Source organism: Oncorhynchus kisutch, linkage group LG13 (assembly GCF_002021735.2).
Source record: "Oncorhynchus kisutch isolate 150728-3 linkage group LG13, Okis_V2, whole genome shotgun sequence".
NCBI lineage: Eukaryota > Metazoa > Chordata > Actinopteri > Salmoniformes > Salmonidae > Oncorhynchus > Oncorhynchus kisutch.
The window spans coordinates 65616005-65637611 of NC_034186.2; the positions used below are offsets into that span (position 1 = coordinate 65616005).

Below are 21607 nucleotides of genomic sequence, written 5' to 3' on the forward strand. Positions count from 1 at the left end.
GATTGATTCCTCTAAATAGGTGATTAGCACTAGATTAGACCCCTGTTATTGACCAGATCTCTTCGGAAGTGTCTTGTTGTCAGAGGTTAGTGTGCAGGCAGCACCTCGGCCCAATCAAGGCCCAATCAAGGCCAAGGCATGGGGAAGGCCCAGGTCCAGCAGTAGCCTTGCAGTTCTTGAAATGTGAACACCCCTTTCAGCTGCATGTGATTTATTCTGATCCAGTAGCGGTGCCTAGGTAAAATCACTGGGGAAGCCAAGCCAGAAAAAAAGCGTTATTACAATCTATGATAATGGGGTTGTTTGCTCTATAACCTGTTAGTTAACTGCCTTGCCACTGTGATATATATTCGTAAGGCTGAGACAATAAGAAGACACAATGGCAGATAAATTCAACAACACATTTGTTTCGTCACAAAACCAGAGAGCAACCTCTGCTCGGTGAAGTCCACAAAGCATATTGCATGTAACAACAGTTATAAGACCTACAGCATGGTCAAGTAAGTTAACGTTTCTGACATTTTTGGACAATTAAACTACTATTGATTTAGAACCACGGAGAGTTACTGCAAGTTCAATTCAACTTCACCATTTCAACTTCATCAAATCACCTATGTTTAGTGTGTGTGTGTGTGTGTGTGTGTGTGTGTGTGTGTGTGTGTGTGTGTGTCTGTGTGTGTGTGTGTGTGTGTGTGTGTGTGTGTGTGTGTGTGTGTGTGTGTGTGTGTGTGTGTGTTCGTGCAAGTAGAAAAACTTGTTGACTCTACTTGTAAAGAAACACCAATGCCATCCTTCTCTCTTTCATGTTGACGAAACGTTAGCAAGTTAACATTAGCCTTCTACATCTAGCTGCATATTGAACTTCCATCCTCTCAGGCCAGGGGCACAATGTATGAATTTATGGTTGCATCAGAGTCGCCGTTATAATTAAGTGTTTTAATTAAAACCATGGCTAATTTAGGAAAGGACCAATTTTGACTAGCTACTGTAGCTAACCACTGGAGCACAACAACACAACGAGATGCAACAATGAATGTTGCCTCCCGAGTGGCGCAGCAGTCTAAGGCACTGCATTGCAGTGCTAGAGGCGTCATTACAGACCCTGGTTCGTTCCCAGGCTGTGTCACAACCTGGCTGTGATCAGGAGTCCCATAGGGCGGCGCACAATTGGCCCAGCGTCGTCCGGGTTAGGAGAGAGTTTGGCCAGGGGGGTAGGTAGGTCATCATTGTAAATAAGAATTTGTTCTTAAAAACTAGTTAGGGATAGGCGGGATGCAAATGTCTCAACTGGCCAATTGCCAGATTCAAATAAAATACTATAAAATTAAAACTGTCATTAAATCACACATGTAAGATACTCAAATAAAGCTACACTCGTTGTGAATCCAGCCAACATGTCATATTTAAAAAATGATTTTCGGCGAAAGCATAAGAAGGTATTATCTGATAGCCTGCACCATCTGCACCAGCAGTAAACAAAGGTGTTAGCATATTTCAACCCTGCAGGCGCTACACAAAACGCTGAAATAAAATATAAAACATGCATTACCTTTGACAAGCTTCTTTTGTTGGCATTCCAATATGTCCCATAAACATCACAATTGGTCCTTTTGTTTGATTAATTCCGTCCATATATATCCAAAATGTCCATTTATAAAGCGCATTTGATTCAGAAAAAAACAGCTTACAAAAAACGCAACGTCACTACAAATATTTCAAAAGTTGCCTATAAACTTTGCCAAAATATTTCCAACTAGTTTTGTAATACAACTTTAGGTATTTTTAAACGTTAATAATCGATCAAATTGTAGACGGGGCAATCTGTGTTCAATACAGGAATGAAAACAAACCAGCGACACTTTTTACATCTTGCGCAACTCACAAAAGTGTACCCAGTTCCTAGTTGGCCTACTTCTTCATTGAACAAAGGAATAACCTCAACCAAATTCCAAAGACTGGTGACATCCAGTGGAAGCGGTAGGAACTGAAAACAGGTTATATAAAATATATAATTCTGAACAGTTAGTCCTCTGGGTTTTGCCTGCTACATAAGTTTTGTTATACTCACAGACATGGTTCAAACAGAGAGAGTGTTTACTATCCAAATCTATGAATAATGTGCATATCTTATATTCTTGGCATGAGTAGCAGGAAGTTGAAATTGGGCACGCTATTTATCCAAAAGTGAAAATTCTGCCCCCTAGCCCCAAGAGGTGACTTGGTCCAGGTGGCAATTGGTCCGGGCGGCAACAATGTTATACTCTTTTTGACCAGACAGCATCGGATAGATGGCCTACACATACAGAGACAGTTTCGCTCGCTTGGATGCATTCTCCGGTGAGATACATTCAGCCTCTTGCAAATTAAAGGAAAATGATAAAACACAGAGATGAAGGATATCAATGATTTTATCATATATATTTGTTGTAATTTTGGGGGAAAGCCTGGCTTCCATTGGCACCCATGAATACACGCCACTGTTGCGCTCCACCATCTCAACCCCCTTCCTTGAACTCCCATCTCCTTATTCTAATGAGACTTTGTATTTTATGCAGTCCAGGGTCCCGGGTTGGTCATGTACTAGTTTATCCAAGGGGAAGAATATATCTGCGGGACAAGATTTAGCTAACAGTGCAGTATGCAGTCTACACAACATGGGTCAGTGGACAGTGCTTTCATTAATCTTGTTAAATGTTAGTGTGTCGGCCCAGAACATTCTCTTTGGTGCTGCATCAGAGAATAGACTACGCTATAGTGTTTCATGCTCGCTTGGACTCTTACAATCAGTTCTACTGTCCCAAAGAAATGTGATACAGGGCTTAGCCTACATGCCAATAGTCTCTGTCAGTTTGACTATATTGTAATTAATTCAATGGCGATAACAACTTACATCTCAGCTCATCCAATACGTGCCTGCCCAACTCATCATTTAACCAACAAATTACCCATCTAGCGTATTTCAGAGAAGAGAGATTTATTATCCAATTTAGGCCCTGTGTTGTGGATGGAAGCAGTGATATCATAGTGCTGGATGGAGAGGGTCAAAGGGTGTTTTAAGATAGATGGATTGAGTACAGACCCTTTGTCATGTTTGTCAATTTGATAGGCGGGACAGGCTGGGTGATGTGTCCAAATAGACTGGGTGATGCCTTCTTAAATCCAAGTTGCCACTGACTGTGTCCCAAATGTCATTCTACTGTATTCACTATATAATGCACTACTTTTGACCAGTTCCCATAGGGATATAGAGAATATGGTGCCATTTGTGATGCACATACTGTATCAGTCAGCTGCTCATATACTCCAGACGACAGGGGAGGAGAGGGAGGAGGAAGAGCAGCTAAAACGACAGTCGTCGTCCATTTTGGCATTATGATTCTTGGGAGTGTTTAAGATAATGATGAAATATAAGAGTGTGTCTGACTTAAAGAGAAACCAATTCATTCCAGCCTCAGAGTTCAACGAGTACAATTGATTTTGTTTATTTCACTGAGATGTCCACCTCCCTGTCTCTTCCCCCTCCCTGTCTCTTCCCACTCCCTGTCTCTTCCCACTCCCTGTCTCAGCATGTAGAGCTGTCAGCGTTATAGTGGGGCTAGGCTTTATTGTTTTAATAAATTGCCTGCGTGACGAGAGCAGTGGTGCATGTCTGATGTTCATCTTTACCTCCTGAAATGAAACCTTTCTCAGAAACAGACAACTCTCCTCTCCACCTCTCATCTTTCCCCTCTCCTTCTCCTCTTTCCTCTCTCCTTATCCTCTCCTCTCCACCTCTCATCTTCCCCTCTCCTTCTCCTCTCCTCTTTCCCCTCTCCTTCTCCTCTCCACTCCACCTCCCCATCTTCCCCTCTCCTTCTCCTCTCCTCTTTCCCCTCTCCTTCTCCTCTCCTCTTTCCCCTCTCCTTCTCCTCTCCACTCCACCTCTCCATCTTCCCCTCTCCTTCTCCTCTCCTCTTTCCCCTCTCCTTCTCCTCTCCTCTCCACCTTACATCTTCTCCTCTACTCCTCCTCTCCTCTCATCTTCCCCCTCCTTCTCCTATCCTCTTTCCCCTCCTCCTCTCCTCTCCACCTCTCATCTTCCCCTCTCCTTATCCTCCTCTCCTCTCCACCTCTCCTCTTCCCCTCTCCTTCTCATCTCCTCTTTCCCCTCTCCTCCTCCTCTCCTCTCTACCTCTCATCTTCTCTCCTCCTCCTCCTCCTCCTCCTCCTCCTCCTCTTTCCCCTCCTCCTCTCCTCTCCACCTTACATCTTCTCCTCTACTCCTCTCCTCTCATCTTCCCCCTCCTTCTCCTCTCCTCTTTCCCCTCCTCCTCTCCTCTCCATCTCTCATCTTCCCCGCTCCTTATCCTCCTCTCCTCTCCACCTCTCATCTTCCCCTCTCCTTCTCCTCTCCACCTCTCATCTTCCCCTCTCCTTCTCCTATCCTCTTCCCCTCCTCCTCTCCTCTCCACCTCTCATCTTCCCCTCTCCTTCTCCTATCCTCTTTCCCCTCCTCCTCTCCTCTCCTCTCCACCTCTCATCTTCCCCTCTCCTTCTCCTATCCTCTTTCCCCTCCTCCTCTACTCTTCTCCACCTCTACTTCCACATCCCCTCTCCTCCTCCTCTCTCTTCCTCTCCTCTCCTCCTCTCCTCATATCATAATGTGACAACGAGAGAGCGAGAGACAACGAGAAAGAGAACAAGAGAGAGATGAGCTGAGCTGATGGTCACTGTGCACCCCTGGTCATTATTCCTGGGGCCACCCAGCCTCCCAGTGGAGCCTGAGACAGCCACTGTACAGACACCCACGGCCACAGGAGGATAGATGGATGACCATGAGCTGGGGACGGGGGGTTATAGTTGCTGGTGAAAGATGGCTCTGGCTCTCACGATGCAGTGATCTATCACAACAGACCAGGACAACTGCGCTGTCCCAGAGGCAAAAAGAGGAATCAATGCAACGGATGGAATGAGTGTGGTGGGCTGGCGGTGGCTGTGGCTGAGTCACAACCAAGCTTTGCTTTGGTCCTCTCCCAACACTCAGGATGCTCTCCAGTCCAGTCTAGTACGTTGGGTTTAATAGAACTAATCTATAGATGGACGTTTTTTTTTCTGGAACCATTTAGAAATGGTGAACAATAACATTTATGACATAGTATTCATGTTCTGATAATGTTTGTACTCAAAATGAAATAACCTTTTGTTATCTTAAATGTGCAGCGCGTGTTTTTATAACTCTTTGTCGAGTTGAGGGTGTTTTCGAAGCCTATTTCTGTATTCCACACTAACTGCATAATTTTTCAACAATAATAAATCAATAATATATCAGATCAAAAGTTTTCAGAGTTTTGGTCAAAAATCTGCCACTAACTGAACCAAAACAGCATAAGTTTCATGAATTGTGGAAGAGTTGAAACAAACAAACCCTGAAGCATATAAGAACACAATTGACTGTGACGGGACGGGACTGTGACAATTGACTGTGACGGGATGATTCTCCTTTGTTAAGGGTTCTTTTCTCCCAACATCAGGAGAATGCTGACACTGAATAGTAACACTTTGCTTAGAGTGGTGATATGTACCATTCATAAAGCATGTATGCATGACATAAAGAGTCAATAATGCTGTGGTAATGTTAGTTATACCTAGCCTGATTCTATGAGCAGTGACTCTGGGAAGGCAAGGCAGCTGAGGCGGGGTCCATCTCGGCCCCAGTAATGGCCTTGAACACTAAATTGACTACCTATGAGTCCGAGAGAGCAAAATAATTTTCTGGAGTATGATTGGTAGCCTTGACTCCCACACTGCGAGCACATAGGCCAAGGCCTGATGAAGGGGCTGGGTAATTGCAGTCCCCGCTCACCCTCTGCACTGCAGCTTACAGTAACTACCCATACTGAGGTTAACCGCAGAGAGGAGAGCAAATGACATATCATAAAAAGGCTCTTGTTATAGGAGAGCATTAGAACTCCATTTTGTATGAGAAAAGACAAAGGACTGAAAGCAGACTTTCAAGTGAGGGCAGTTTGTTTAAAACCAAGCGTGAATAATGGCAGTTATTAAGATGTGCATTCCAAATGTCACCCTATTCCCTATATAGCGCACTACTTTTGACCCGAACACTATGTGCCCTGGTCAGGAGTAGTGCACTGTAGGGAATAAAATTCCATTTGAATGACTAAGTGACATTAATGATGGTTATATAAGTCCAGTATGTGATGTAAACAGACAGCCAGTTGCTCCACATGATTCAATTTGGCGTTGTCACATTCCTAACAGACATTTTCCACAACATGGATTCATAGCTTCATGAATATTCGGCACCGCATTCTGAGAAACAGAATCATCTGTTGTGATGCTGTTGTTGACAGCTTTGAGGGGCTGGAGAGAAAGATATACTTTCCCAATGAAGAGATGTATCGGAGAGGAGGAGAGAAGGAGGTGTTGTGTGACAGGCCCAGTTCCACCTGTGACTGCAGCCATTGTGAAGACCGATGCCTGCCTGTCTCTCTGAGAGACTACTAGTGCTAACCACAGTAAACAGTCTTTGTCTCTCACATCATCCTAGTGCTAACCACAGTAAACAGTCTTTGTCTCTCTCACATCATCCTAGTGCTAACCACAGTAAACAGTCTTTGTCTCTCACATCATCCTAGTTGTAACACTCTTTTCACTGGCCTCCCTCCCTCAAAGAGGCACTTAGTTTGAAGGTAGGCCTTGAAATACATCCACAGCTACACCTCCAATTGACTCAAATGATGTCAACTAGCCTATCAGAAGCTTCTAAAACCATGACATAATTTTCTGGTATTTTCCAAGCTGTTTAAAGGCACAGTCAACTTAGTGTATGTAAACTTCTGACCCACTGGAATTGTGATACAGTGAATTATAAGTGAAATAATCTGTCTGTAAACAATTGTTGGAAAAATGGCTTGTGTCATGCACAAAGTAGATGTCCTAACCGACTTGCCAAAACTATAGTTTGTAAACAAGAAATTTGTGGAGTGGTTGAAAAATTAGTTTTAATGACTCCAACCTAAGTGTATGTAAACTTCCGACTGTATATAGTGCTTTTCGAAGACCCCAAAGACAGTTGTTGTCACGCCCTGACCTGAGATATCTGTTTTCTTTATATTTTGGTTAGGTCAGGGTGTCTAGGGTGGGTACACTAGTTTTGTATTGTCTAGGGTTTAGGTAGCCATTTACCTTTGGTGTTTTTGGGGATCTTGTCTATGTGTAGTTGCCTGTCAGCACTCGTTTGTATAGCTTCACGTTTCGTTTTGTTATTTTGGTAGTTTGTTCAGTGTTCATTATTTAAATAAAGAAGAATGTACGCATACCATGCTGCGCCTTGGTCCGATCCTTATAACGAACGTGACAGTTGTATGGAACATACTGCTCGAAGGAGTACTGAGAAATGGCATCTTAATTTCCAAGCACTCTCTATTCATATTCTATCTAGTTATAAACTAGGAGTCTAGTTTATAACACTTGTTTCAGTCCATCTCTCAATTATTACACAGTGAAACGCAGGTTGTGTGTGTTTGCCAGGAGGTGTATCTGTATTGCATGAGTTCTTTTATTTGTCTGTTTTTTACTGAATTTATGTTGTTGAGAAATGCACAGATGTCTGTGTGTCTGTGTGTGCCTGTGTGTCTGTGTGTGTCTGTGTCTATGTGTACATGCTTGCATGTGCATCTGTGTGTGTCTGTATGTCTGTGTCTGTGTATACATGCTTGCGTGTGCATCTGTGTGTGTGCTTTCACAATGTGTTGTGAACAGGTTATGTAACCAGACGGTTGACGGGGCAGCTGCCTGTGGGCTTGTTGTTTGTTGTTTCATAGTGAAATCCTTCCTCTTCTGGGGATTATACAGCCAGCCTACCTGGCTCTCACTGGAAACTGGTGAGATGAACACTCTGCCCAGTCTCAGCACCACTCTTTGACGATGACAAAGCCTCTCTCACACACAAAACACACACATACACACACACACACACACAGCATGTTAGGCTAGGGCTTACAGAGGCAACTGGTAACACTAGATCCTCTGTGCATGGATCCCTGTACAACAAGTTGTGTTGTGTTTGGTAATGAAGAGATTGCTTGGGATCAGAGAGACAAGTAGTTACCAATACAAACCGTAGCTGGTCCTCTTAACTAGAGATTGTTACAATCCGATACATTTATATAATGTATAACAGTTGTTAATATGCTGAGCTAATAACCAAATGACAGAAGTTAGAATAAACTCCAAGGTCCCATTAGAATGGATAGAATGGCAGTAGATGACTCGTTTAATCAGATACAAACCTCCTTAATGTCTTTAATGTGAAAGGAGAGACACATTAAACACCCAAACTTAATGTTGTTTGAAACCGAACGACACTTTAATCTCTTCACTCAATAAGGCTCATTTTATTTAATGCCTCTGGATGTTTCATAAATGACTCAAATTACACAGTAGCTTAATTACACAGCCTTTAGAGTAGTCAGGTGGGAAAACTTAACAGGGCTGAATAAGCAGACTGTGTTACAGTTCAGTCGGTCTTCTGGATGGTACGTAGCTATGGTCCAGGTCGTTGGTGCACGTTCGTCCACTAACTAGAGGAGGAATGCACACTAATGCCCTGGAGCAGAGCTAGATGGTATGGTGAGAGTGTATCTAATTCTTCCCCTATTAGGCTGCAATAGACAGAGCTCAGGGAGGAAACCCAACCCCCCTTTGTATGGAAGTAATGGATGATTTGATGACTGCTCTGGGCAGCTTTACAGCTTTAGTAGCTATATATTACAGAGCAACAAGCCCCAGGTGGTGGTCTGTCCCAAACCCATCACAACAACCCTGCCCCAGGCCAAGCGTCCCAGGGGCCCAGACAGGGGATGGTGTTCAAGGTCACTATGGAGCAGAAAGCAAGTTGTAATCCCTCAACTAAGAGCTCATACTGTAGGCAGCCTCATCCATCATCATGTTCACCTTGGTACTTGGAACTTTACCAGTGTTATTGACTGAGAGTTCATCAATCAGTCTGTCAAATCATTTGTTGCAACGTGTGTTTATAAAACAGGGCCAGACAGAGAGGAAGCCAAATGGACTCTGTGGTACTGTTACAAATCAATGGTAACAGTTTACTTAATCTCGGCAACCCTGACCCAAATCTCTTGTGAACACTGGCCTTCTTTTTTAGTCTTTCACAACAGACTACACATTACCAAAAGCCTGCATTTACAATGCTTTTTAACTTGTTGTAAAGTACCAAAACACTTCCTTAGTAATAGGAGGAAACCTTGAGAGGGGCCAGACTCTGCCTGACTCTGTTTATATGGCTCTGGATGTGCCCATGTTGACCTATTGCTTTGTCACAATTTAGAGTTAATCTGTCACCCATCCATGTGCCCCTAAAAATAGTAGGTGATTTATAAACCAGGCTGCACTTTTCACTGTAACCAGCAGATGGAGCACAACATATGTCTTACCTTGGAGAACACGGTCATTTTATCTATTCATTCGTTTAGATGACTTTTATTTCCAGTTCAGGGTTTTAAAACTAATATATCGTTCTCTCTTTCATTTCTTACCATATCTCTGCTGATGAATAATGCATTGGGCTGTTTCCAGTTTCTAATTCTGCTCCCCAATTATTACACCTTGTCCTGGTCTGTTGGGTTCTTCACTGTTCCACACACATTGACCCATTCCAAATGCCATATCTTCTTCCCTTGGTGTCTGAAGAGACACTTATATGTCGCAGTGATAGTATGAGTCCCTGGCCTTATGCTGTATGGTGGGACACTTATAGTAAGTGGAGTGGCTGCCTGGCTGTGTGCTTTCCTCAATTGAATACAATGTTATTAAGATGAGAGTGAGATTTGTTCAGTTCCCATGATTATCATGCATGTCATCTTTAAGTAAAGACTTGCAAGTTGCAGCAATTGAGGGGAAACAGACAGATAGGGGTGAAACTGAAGCCCATCAGGGCGAGTACACACCATGACATAAAGGTTCAGACATCTTGGCTGTTGGACTCTCACATTCAGGGATACAGTCACTCATTTATAAGACCTAAATAACCATCTTGATAATGGACTTCGCACCTCAAGGATAAGGCATAGGCTAAATATTAGAATACAAACAATATAACAATGCCCTATAACAATGTATAACAATAAACATGTATTCATTGCATAGGTTGGATATTGTAGCTACATAATGCACGTTATGATCATGTGTTTTTTCACAACTTCCATCGTTTTCTCTAGAATTGTTTATCAATAATATGTATCCATTGACTGCAGTGAGTGCGGGGCACTGCTTGACGCCAGACAGGCACGTCATCGGGGAAGTTGTTCAGTTGTTTCAGTTCCTATTTCTGCGTCTGCTGAAGTGCGCTGGTTTCACTGCATTACACTTTTGAAAGACTTTTATCTAGATCTTATCGCAACATTATTATGACAGTGATATCAGAAATGGCTTCTTTTTAAACGGTTGTTGGTGATAACTAAGGTGCATCCATGTTGTGATATTCGTATGAGTTCCACAGTATGGACTACATTCTGTCTGTCAGGGTCGCGCTGTCGAATAGAATCTGGCCTGCCTCGACCTCGACTCGGGGAAATTCCGATGGCTCTTCCGCAGAACACTCTGGACGTGTCCACGACAACATTATCAACATTAACACAGGTGTGAGTATAGACTTGGAGCCGAACTTGTTCAATGTATAATGTGTAATGTTTCAGAGTTCAGACTACCGTAGATGAAGTCAGTCAGTGTTTGTTTATTTTTTATATATATATATTTTTTTAACAACCTACAGTACATTTTCAGTAGAGTTGGCATACGGTGAAGAAGTTGCAACACAGTCACGAGTTGGACGGTGAAGTTTACACATTTCCCTGCACAGGCTTCTTAAAGGCACAAGCTTCTTAAAGGCACAGTCTGTAATATAAACCAATTCAATTCAATGTACCAAAATGCATTGTTTCGAATGCTATTGCTTACAAATACCTTAATACAAATCTGCATTACCTTATAACTTCACCTGAGAAACGAAGGATTGTGTGCTCTGAGCAGTTCCCTCGTCAGTTGGCCAACGCTTTCTTGACCTCGAACACCAGTTCATGTAAGGGTCCTAGCCTGCTCATTCATCACAGATGGGACAGAAGGCTACTGAGGGGCTCGTCTCAGGCCTGATTACCTGCCTCTCTCCTCTTACTAGAGCCAATGTCTGCAGCCACACACACACACACACACACATACACACACACACACACACACACACACACACACACACACACACACACACACACACACACACACACACACACACACACACACACACACACACACACACATACATACACACACACACATACATACACACACACACACACACACACAGTAAGTAACACACACACAGTAAGTAACACACATACAGACACACACACACACACTGTCTGCACTAGGGAGAATTAGAGCGACTGTTAATGAACTGGCCTCAGTGGCATTTGGTTTCCCGGGAAAGTACAATGAGCAGCAGAGCATGCATCTTATTAATCTCTGTCCTAATTAGACCAAACTATTATCCTGCTGACTGCTACAGAGCCCACTTTTTCTCATCTACAGTACACAGCCACACACACACAAACACACAACAACACACACACATACAGCCTTCTGGCATCTCAGCTGTACTACACCAGTGTTTATAATACTATTTGAAATCTTTCAAACACTTTGAGCGTTTATTTTAGCTTGCCTGGAGTGCCATGTGGGTGAGGACTGGGGATGGTTCTAATGGTTTTATAGCAACAGGCAAACTCAGTCAAGCACAGCTAAAGTATTGGGTATGATTTCAAATAGTATTTCAACCCAGGTCAGGAATAGGCCTTCACATAATTGGATGTCTTTTTCATAATGGTGGATTTTTTTTTACAACCAATTGTGTGGAACGTTTAATTTTGATATACTGTGATGGTGATGGATGGTGTCTGTCTTTGTGGAGAAGAGTTGTTAGGCCTATATCATATTGGTTTAATCTTTCTAGGAGTATAGGTCTCATTATGGATTTATTGGGATGGAGGAAAATAACTTCACTAACAATAGCAACTGACATTGAAACGCATTTAGGGCAAAAATATTTCCATATTTATTTTGAGCCTCGCTGGTTAGGCATGTACAGATAGCAAATCCGATTGAAGATTTTGTAATGCTTCACTGGTTTAGCCCCAAAGTGTCCTCACAATAACCCAACAAGCAGTGATTCATTCAATGATTATTTCAGAAATCAACAAAAAAATGCATTATGAAGGCGTGACAGATGCTTTATAAGGGTGATTGAATGGCGTCGTGAGCAATGATGCTTTGATGCAAACAGGCGTAATGACCTTTGACCTCATGTGCAGCAGTGCTTTAGGCTACAGTACAGAGTTTGTATTGGCTACAGTAAAACGAGTCCGACATCGACATAACCTGAAAGGCCGCTCAGCAAGGAAGAAGCCACTGCTCAAAAACCGCCATAAAAAAGCCAGACTACGGTAGCAACTGCACATGAGGACAAAGATCATACTTTTTGGAGAAATGTCCTCTGTTCTGATGAAACAAAAATATAACTATTTGGCCAAAATGACCATCGTTATGTTTGGAGGAAAAAGGGGGAGGCTTGCTAGCCAAAGAACACCATCCCAAACGTAAAGCACGAGGGTGGCAGCATCATGTTGTGGGGGTACTTTGCTGCAGGAGGGACTGGTGCACTTCATAAAATAGATGGAATCATGAGAGGGGAAAATGATGTGGATATATTGAAGCAACATCTCAAGATATCAGTCAGGAAGTTAAAGCTTGGTCACAAATGGGTCTTCCAAATGGACAATGACCCCAAGCATACTTCCAAAGTTGTGGCAAAATGGCTTAAGGACAACAAAGTCAAGGTAATGGAGTGGCCATCCACAAAGCCCTGACCTCAATCCTATAGAACATTTTTGGGCAGAACTGAAAAAGCATGTGTGAGCAAGGAGGCCTACAAACCTGACTCAGTTACACCAGCTTTGTCAGGAGGAATGGGCCAAAATTCACCCAACTTATTGTGGGAAGCTTGTGGAAGGCTACCTGAAACGTTTGACCCAAGTTAAACAATTTAAAGGCAATGCTACCAAATACTAATTGAGTGTATGCAAACTTCTGACCCACTGGGAATGTGATGAAATAAATCAAATATGAAATAAATCATTCTCTCTACTATTATTCTGACATTTCACATTCTTCAAATAAAGTGGTGATCCTAACTGACCTAAGAGGGAATCTTTACTAGGATTAAATGTCAGGAATTGTGAAAAACTGAGTTTAAATGTACTTGGTGAATAAGGTGTATGTAAACTTCCGACTTCAACTGTAGATACTAACAGTAGACACCATCACAACAATGAAAAGCAACATTTGCAGCGATGCATCCATCTGACCTGACATGTTAAAAGGGGATCGCACTGATTTCTGCTGAGGTTGCAGTGGCAGCGGAATCGTTTTTTGTCTTTTTTAGAGTTAATGCTAAACTGACGGGCCAGCAACCGAAGCCTGTTTAGGTCAATGTCTGACCGACCCTCCTCTCAATATCTGCTGTGACTGTTTGACTGAGCAACACTCATATCAAGCATCTTCTCAATGTCTTCTCAACCATAATTGAAAGATGTGTTCACTGTTTACCCAGAATACCTATGAACCTGAGCAACAACCCAATCCATTTCAATATGTTGTGCCAAAGCGTGCTTTAGTGAGGTGAGAGTATACAATAAAGATTTAGCATTAAAGCCGTCAGAGATTTGAGATGGAATAGTCTGGGTGGTGTTTGCTGCCCGGGAAATGGTTCATCAAGTTGTCAACTCTCATTCTTGTGTGATATTTAGCCACACAGGTACCTTTAAAAACTGATTTTCCCCCTGTGATCTCTGTGGACTGCTGTGGGTGGACAGGGAGCTTAGCTGACTGTGGTTGGAGGGTTGATGATGTCGTACAGTTGGTAGATTTCCGCTAGGATGGTGGTGAGTCCAGTGGAGATAGCAGACTAGGGAGAGGTGGTCGATTTGTGATACTTACTTTCTTCTGACCAAGGCCTGGCTGGCTGCTGAGTGACATTGGCTCACTGAGGATCAGTAGAGAGAGATACTGCAGAGTTTGTGGTTCTCCTTTTAGCTGAGCTCATCACTTCTCCTCACCTCAGGGTATTGATTCAGGCTGTAACCTGAGAGGTTGCTTGTTGTTGGAGATGCAGCAGTCAGAAATGCAGAGAGCCATAGGATCAACAGGGGAGCTCCTTCTCCTACTGCATTGATCCACAGGCATAAAGGGTTATGTTCCGGTGTCCACATGCATTCTACAGTAGCCTACTTATGTAGAGTGCATGTCAAATACATTGCTTAATTCTGAGCAGTATGGTAGTATTGTTATTGGTGGGAATATAGCTTTGGTCTGGGGAGTCTAGAGTAGGTTATTATTATTTGATCATGCTGGTCATTTATGAACATTTGAACATCTTGGCCATGTTCTGTTATGATCTCCACCCAGCACAGCCAGAAGAGGACTGGCCACCCCTCATAGCCTGGTTCCTTTCTAGGTTTCTTCCTAGGTTTTGGCCTTTCTAGGGAGTTTTTCCAAGCCACCAAGCTTCTACACCTGCATTGCTTGCTGTTTGGGATTTTAGGCTGGGTTTCTGTACAGCACTTTGAGATATCAGCTGATGTAAGATGGGCTATATAAATACATTTGATTTGATTTGATTTATCGTTGTCTCTGATTGGGAACCATATTTAGCCATATTCCTTGGTTTATCTGTGAGTTATTGTCTATGGTTAGTTGCCTGTGTATGCACTCATTGTATATAGTGTCTTGTTGTTTTGTATAGTTTGTTTAAGTGTTCTTTGTTTTCATTAAAGAAGAATGTATTCTAATCACGCTGCGCTTTGGTCTCCTCTATACGACGAACGTGACACATTTCACATTCTTAAAAAAAAGCGGTGATCCTAACTAACCTAAGACAGGGAATTTTTACTGAGATTAAATGTCAGGAATTGTGAAAAACTGAGTAAAATGTATTTGGCTAAGGTGTATGTAAACTTCTTACTTCAACTGTATATAAGGAGAGACATGGCCTTGACTTCCCTGACTCTAACGGGGCGATAACAGCACATCAGCCATTGTAATGAATATGCATTGGCTTAGTGAGCTGTCAAACTACACACAGGAAGCACACAGCGACAGCCCACATCCCTTGGCTAACACCCTCTCGCCCTCTCTTTCTTTCTCCCTATTTCTCTCCCTCTGCATTATGCAGTCAGTTTTCCCCTGCATTCAGCACCATCACCGCCACCACCCAGTACAACCAAATGTTGCTGAAGCAGCACTTTGTGTTGTGTCAGGAAAGGGAGGAGAGGGGAGCAGAACAGTCCCTCCCTTCATCCTGCCTCTGCCCCGTCATTAACACTGGTTCCAGGTCAATAAATCAAACCCTGATGCTGTCACAGGCTCAGTGAGTGTCACCCCATCCAGACTGTCTCATTAGCACTCACTCCAGGGCGACTAATCACACCATGATCTCTCCATCGGCTCCTGGGTTATTGCCTTGTGTGAAATGTTCAGTTGGTAAATCAAGTTACTATTTATTTATTGGTTTAAAAAAAGGCATGTTTTTCTGTCTCCTGAATACAGTAGCTAGATTATATATATACAGTATTTAGCCATTTTTTAAAATGAAATAATTAAGAGAATATTTCTAACATTTTAACATACATTTAGATATCACATGTATAATTTTTATTAAATCTTTAGATACATAGAAATGTGAGGAAGGAATATACACAAAAACCTTAATAACTATATAATAACAATGTTCTTGATACCTGGGGCTTGTGCTTATGAACATTCCACAGTAATACTGTATGTATAGCCACTGAAAAGGCCCCTTGTCTGCTGGTTGGTCAAGGACCAGAGGACCCCAGTAACCTTTTCTAAAAATGTTGAGAGGAATGGAAGATTCGATATAGGCCGATAGTTTTCTATATTTTCTGGGTCAAGGTTGGGCTTTTTCAAGAGAGGCTTTATTACTGCCACTTTTAGTGAGTTTGGTACACATCCGGTGGATAGAGAGCCGTTTATTATGTTCAACATAGGAGGGCCAAGCACAGGAAGCAGCTCTTTCAGTAGTTTAGTTGGAATAGAGTCCAGTATGCAGCTTGAAGGTTTAGAGGCCATGATTATTTTCATAATTGTGTCAAGAGATATATTACTAAAACACTTGAGCGTCTCTCTTGATCCTAGGTCCTGGCAGAGTTGTGCAGACTCAGGACAACTGAGCTTTGAAGGAATACGCAGATTTAAAGAGGAGTCCGTAATTTGCTTTCTAATAATCATGATCTTTTCCTCAAAGAAGTTCATGAATTTATTACTGCTGAAGTGAAAGCCATCCTCTCTTGGGGAATGCTGCTTTTTAGTTAGCTTTGCGACAGTATCAAAAAGGAATTTCGGGTTGTTCATATTTTCCTCAATTAAGTTGGAAAAATATGATGATCGAGCAGCAGTAAGGACTCTTCGATACTGCACGGTACTGTCTTTCCAAGCTAGTCGGAAGACTTCCAGTTTGGTGTGGCGCCATTTCCGTTCCAATTTTCTGGAAGCTTGCTTCAGAGCTCGGGTATTTTCTGTGTACCAGGGAGCTAATTTCTAATGAGAAATGTTTTTAGTTTTTAGGGGTGCAACTGCATCTAGGGTATTGCGCAAGGTTAAATTGAGTACCTCAGTTAGGTGGTTAACTGATTTTTGTCCTCTGGCGTCCTTGGGTAGACAGAGGGAGTCTGGAAGGACAACAATTCATTTTTGTGTTGTCTGTGAATTTATAGCATGACTTTTGATGTTCCTTGGTTGGGGTCTGAGCAGATTATTTGTTGCAATTGCAAACGTAATAAAATGGTGGTCCGATAGTCCAGGATTATGAGGAAAAACATTAAGATCCACAACATTTATTCCATGGGACAAAACTAGGTCCAGAGTATGATAAACAGCTGCCTCTGATTGAGACCAATCCAGGCAACCATAGACATATAAACCCCTAGACTAGAAAAACCCCCACACAAGACAAAAACACATATACCACCCTCGTCACACCCTGACCAAACCAACATAATAAAGAAAACAAAGATAACTAAGGTCAGGGCGTGACAAAATGTCAGAATAATAGTAGAGACGATTTATTTCAGCTTTTATTTCTTTCTTCACTTTCCAGTGGGTCAGAAGTTTACATACACTCAATTAGTATTTGGTAGCATTGCCTTTAAATTGTTTAACTTGGGTCAAACATTTCAGGTACCCTTCCACAAGCTTCCCACAAGAAGTTGGGGGAATTTTGGCCCATTCCTCCTGACTGAGCTGGTGCAACTGAGTCAGGTTTATAGGCTTCCTTGCTCGCACACGCTTTTTCAGTTCTGCCCACACATTTTCGATGGGATTGAGGTCAGGGCTTTGTGATGGCCACTCCAATGCCTTGACTTTGTTGTCCTTAACCTCTCTAGGGTATGTGGTACGCTAGCCTCATACCTGGCCAACATCCAGTGAGATTGCAGAGCGCCAAATTCATATACACAAATACTCATTATAAAAATTCAGAAAAACAAACATATTTTACATAGGTTTAAAGATGAACTTCTTGTGAATCCAACCACAGTGTCAGATTTAAAAAATGCTTTGGGGCGAAAGCATACCATACGATTATTTGAGAACATAGCCCAGCAGACAAATTACATTACAAACAGTAACCAGCTAAGTAGAAGAGTTACACAAGTCAGAAATAGAGATACAATTAATCCCTTATATTTGATGATCTTCATTTGGTTGCACTCAGAAGACATTCATTTACTCAATAAATGTTCCTTTTGTTCAATAAAGTCTCTTTATATCCAAAAACCTCCGTTTTGTTTGCGCGTTTTCTTCAGTAATCCACAGGCTCAGTCAAAACAGGCAGACAAAAAAATCCAAATTGTATCCGTAAAGTTCATAGAAACATGTCAAACGATGTTTATATTTAATCCTCAGGTTGTTTTTAGCCTAAATAAACAATAATATTTCAACCGGACCATAATGTTGTCAATATAAAAGGTAAACAAGAAAGGCACTCTCTCGGTCGTGCGCATGAAAAAGCTCTGTGACACGGCAGGGTCCACTCATTCAGACTGCTCTTACTCCCTCATTTTTCAGAATACAAGCCTGAATCAATTTCTAAAGACTGTTGACATCTAGTGGAAGGCATAGGAATTGCAATTTGAGTCCTAAGTCAATGGATACTGTAATGGCATTGAATAGAAAACTACAAAACTTTCTTTTTAATCTACTTCCTGAATGGGTTTTTCTCAGGTTTTCGACCGCCAAATCAGTTCTGTTATACTAACAGACACTATTTTAACAGTTTCGGAAACTTTAGAGTGTTTTCTATCCAAATCTAGTTATATGCATATCATATATTCTGGGCCCGAGTAGCAGGTAGTTTAATTTGGACATGCTTTTCATCCAAAATTCCAAATGCTGCCCCCTACCCTAGAGAAGAAGCCATTTTCCCACAACTTTCGGAGTATGCTTGGGGTCATTGTCCATTTGGAAGACCCATTTGCGACCAAGCTTTAACTTCCTAACTGATGTCTTGAGATGTTGCTTCAATATTTCCACATAATTTTCCTTTCTCATGATGCCATCTATTTTATGAAGTGCACCAGTCCCTCCTGCAGCAAAGCACCCCCCACAACATGATGCTGCCACCCCCCCGCTTCACGTTTGGGAGGGTGTTCTTTGGCTTGCAAGCCTCCCCCTTTTTCCTCCTAATATAACGATGGTCATTATGGCCAAACAGTTCTATTTTTGTTTCATCAGACCAGAGGACATTTCTCCAAAAAGTCAGTTGCAAACCGTAGACTGGCTTTTTTATGCCGGTTTTGGAGCAGTGGCTTCTTCCTTGCTGAGTGGCCTTTCAGGTTATGTCGATATAGGACTTGTTTACTGTGGATATAGTTACTTTTGTACCTGTTTCCTCCAGCATCTTCAGAAGGTCCTTTGCTGTTGTTCTGGGATTGATTTGCACTTTTTTGCACCAAAGTGCGTTTATCTCTAGGAGACAGAACATGTCTCCTTCCTGACCGGTATGATGGCTGCATGATTCCATGGTGTTTATACTTGCATACTATTGTTTGTACAGATGAATGTGGTACCTTCCGGTGTTTGGAAATTGCTCGCAAGGATGACCCAGACTTGTGGAGGTCTACTTATTTTTTTCTGAGGTCTTGGGTGATTTCTTTTGATTTTCCCATGGTGTCAAGCAAGGAGGCACTGAGTTTGAAGGTAGGCCTTGAAATACATCCACATATGCCTCCAATTGACTCAAATTATGTCAATTTGCCTATCAGAAGCTTCTAAAACCATGACACCATTTTCTGGAATTTTCCAAGCTGTTTGAAGGCACAGTCAACTTAGGTGTATGTAACCTTCTGACCCACTGGAATTGTGATACAGTGAATTCTAATTGAAATAATATGTCTGTAAACAATTGTTGGAAAAATGACTTGTGTCATGCACAAAGTAGATGTTCTAACCGACTTGCCAAAACTATAGTTTGTAAACAAGACATTTGTGGAGTGGTTGAAAAACGAGAAAAACCCTTGTGGGTTTTAATGGGCCTGTCATACAGAACCTGTCTGAGGAGGAGGTTTTTGTTGTAAGGTACTATGTATCAACATGTTGTGACTGTAATTACAGTGTTACTACACAGGTATAAGAACTGAAGTTAATTTAATGTAAAGTGTTACCAGTCGGTGCCCTCCACCCCTCAACACCCTGTCCTGAGCAGCTACATGACTTACCTAGCTAAATAACATGAATGGCAGTATACTGTGAGTAGGACCCTTCTCTCCCCTCTCCACCCCCTCACCTCTTTTCTCCACCCCCTCCCTCCCCTCTCCACCTCTCTCCTCTCAACCCTCACCTCTCCAACCCCTCACCTCAGCTCTCCACCCCTCACCTCTCCTCTCCACCCCACCCCTCACCTCTCCTCTCCACCCCCTCACCCTACCATCTCCCTCCCCTCTCTAACCCCTCACCATACCTCTCCCTCAACCTACCTCTCCACCCCTCACCTCTCCTCTCCACCCCCTCACCTCACCTCTCCACCCCCTTACCTCTCCGCTCCTCTCCAACCCCTCATCTCCCCTCTCCACCCCCCTCACCTCACCTCTCCTCTCCACCCCTCACTTCTCCTCTCCACCCCCCTCACCTCACCTCTCCACCCCCTCACTTCTCCTCTCAACCCCCTCACCTCACCTCTCCACCCCCTCACCTCCTCTCTCCTCTCCACCCCTCACCTCTCCTCTCCACCACCTCCCTCCCCTCTCAACCCCCTCACCCATCCCTTCCCTCCTCCATCTCCTCACCCCACCTCTCAACCCCCTCACCTCCCCTCACCTCTCCTCTCCACCCCCTCACTTCACCTCTCCATCCTCCATTGTTTTGTAAATATACAGCCTTCCTATCAGTAAGTCACAAGACCGGACTCACACACTGCTCAGCACCAGTGTTGTGTTTTTATCTCAAATGCCAAAGAGGATGTTGTTGAACTAGATTGTAATATTCCATGAAGAACAATTATGGGACTTGCTTTAACTCTTTAACAGTATTTTTGTAGTCGTGGGAGAAGTTTAAATTGTTTTACTTAAGCAAAGCAGTTAAACATAGTCAAAGTAACATTTAGTAAAATAATTGGTCTGATTGCTTTGATAGAAGACACTAACAACAGCTGTAGGCCTGATTACCAACAATTATGAGACAGCCACTAGGGAGGCAAGGACCCTGGCGGAGTAGTGCCAGGAAAATAACCTCTCCCTCAACGTCAACAAAACCAAGCAGCTGATCGTGGACTTCGGGAGATAGCAGAGGGAGCACGCCCCCATCCACATAGACCGGATCACATTTAGAGAAGGTGAAAAGCTTTAAGTTCCATGGCGAACACATCACTGCGAATCTGAAATGGACCATCCACACAGACAGTGTGGTAAAGAAGAAATTTGCCATTGCCGCTAAAACCCTCACAAACTTTTACAGATGCACAATTGAGAGCATCCTGTTGGGCTGTATCACTGCCTGGTACGGCAACTGCACCACCCGCAACTGCAGGGCTCTCCAGAGTGTGATGCGGTCTGCCCAACTCATCACTGGGGACACACTGCCTGCCCTCCATGACACCTACAGCGCCCGATGTCACAGGAAGGCCAAAAAGATCATCAAGGACATCAACCACCCGAGCCACGGCCTGTTCACCCCGCTATCATCAAGAAGGCGAGGTCAGTACAGGTGCATCAAAACTGGGACAGAGAAGCTGTTTTTCAGTCTCTATCTCAAGGCCATCTGACTGTTAAATAGCCATCACTAGCCGGCTTCCACCTGGTTACTCAACCCTGCACCTTAGAGGCTGCTGCCCTATTAACATAGACATGGAACCACTGGTCCCTTCAATAATGGAACACTAGTCCCTTTAATCATGTTTACATACTGTTTTACTCATTTCATATGTAGATACTGTATTCTACTGTATTTTCATCAATGTCACTCCGACATT

At 42.9% G+C, this 21607-nt stretch overlaps 1 protein-coding gene across 9 annotated transcripts in view; it reads left to right on the forward strand.

Moving 5' to 3' along the window:
- The window catches only part of LOC109901687 (oxidation resistance protein 1), a 208585-nt gene that overhangs the window by 137715 nt on the left and 49263 nt on the right, over positions 1-21607 (forward strand). For 2 of the 9 annotated variants that reach the window (XM_031786960.1, XM_031786962.1), the window contains exon 1: positions 10333-10659. The exons of 5 other annotated variants lie outside the window; for them this stretch is intronic. In XM_031786960.1, the coding sequence (XP_031642820.1) occupies positions 10521-10659 (139 nt within the window). In that variant the 5' untranslated portion in view covers positions 10333-10520. Of the gene's footprint in view, positions 1-10331; positions 10660-20956; positions 21333-21607 lie in introns of those variants that run through there. 2 more of the 9 variants (XM_031786964.1, XM_031786966.1) reach the window with 2 other exon arrangements.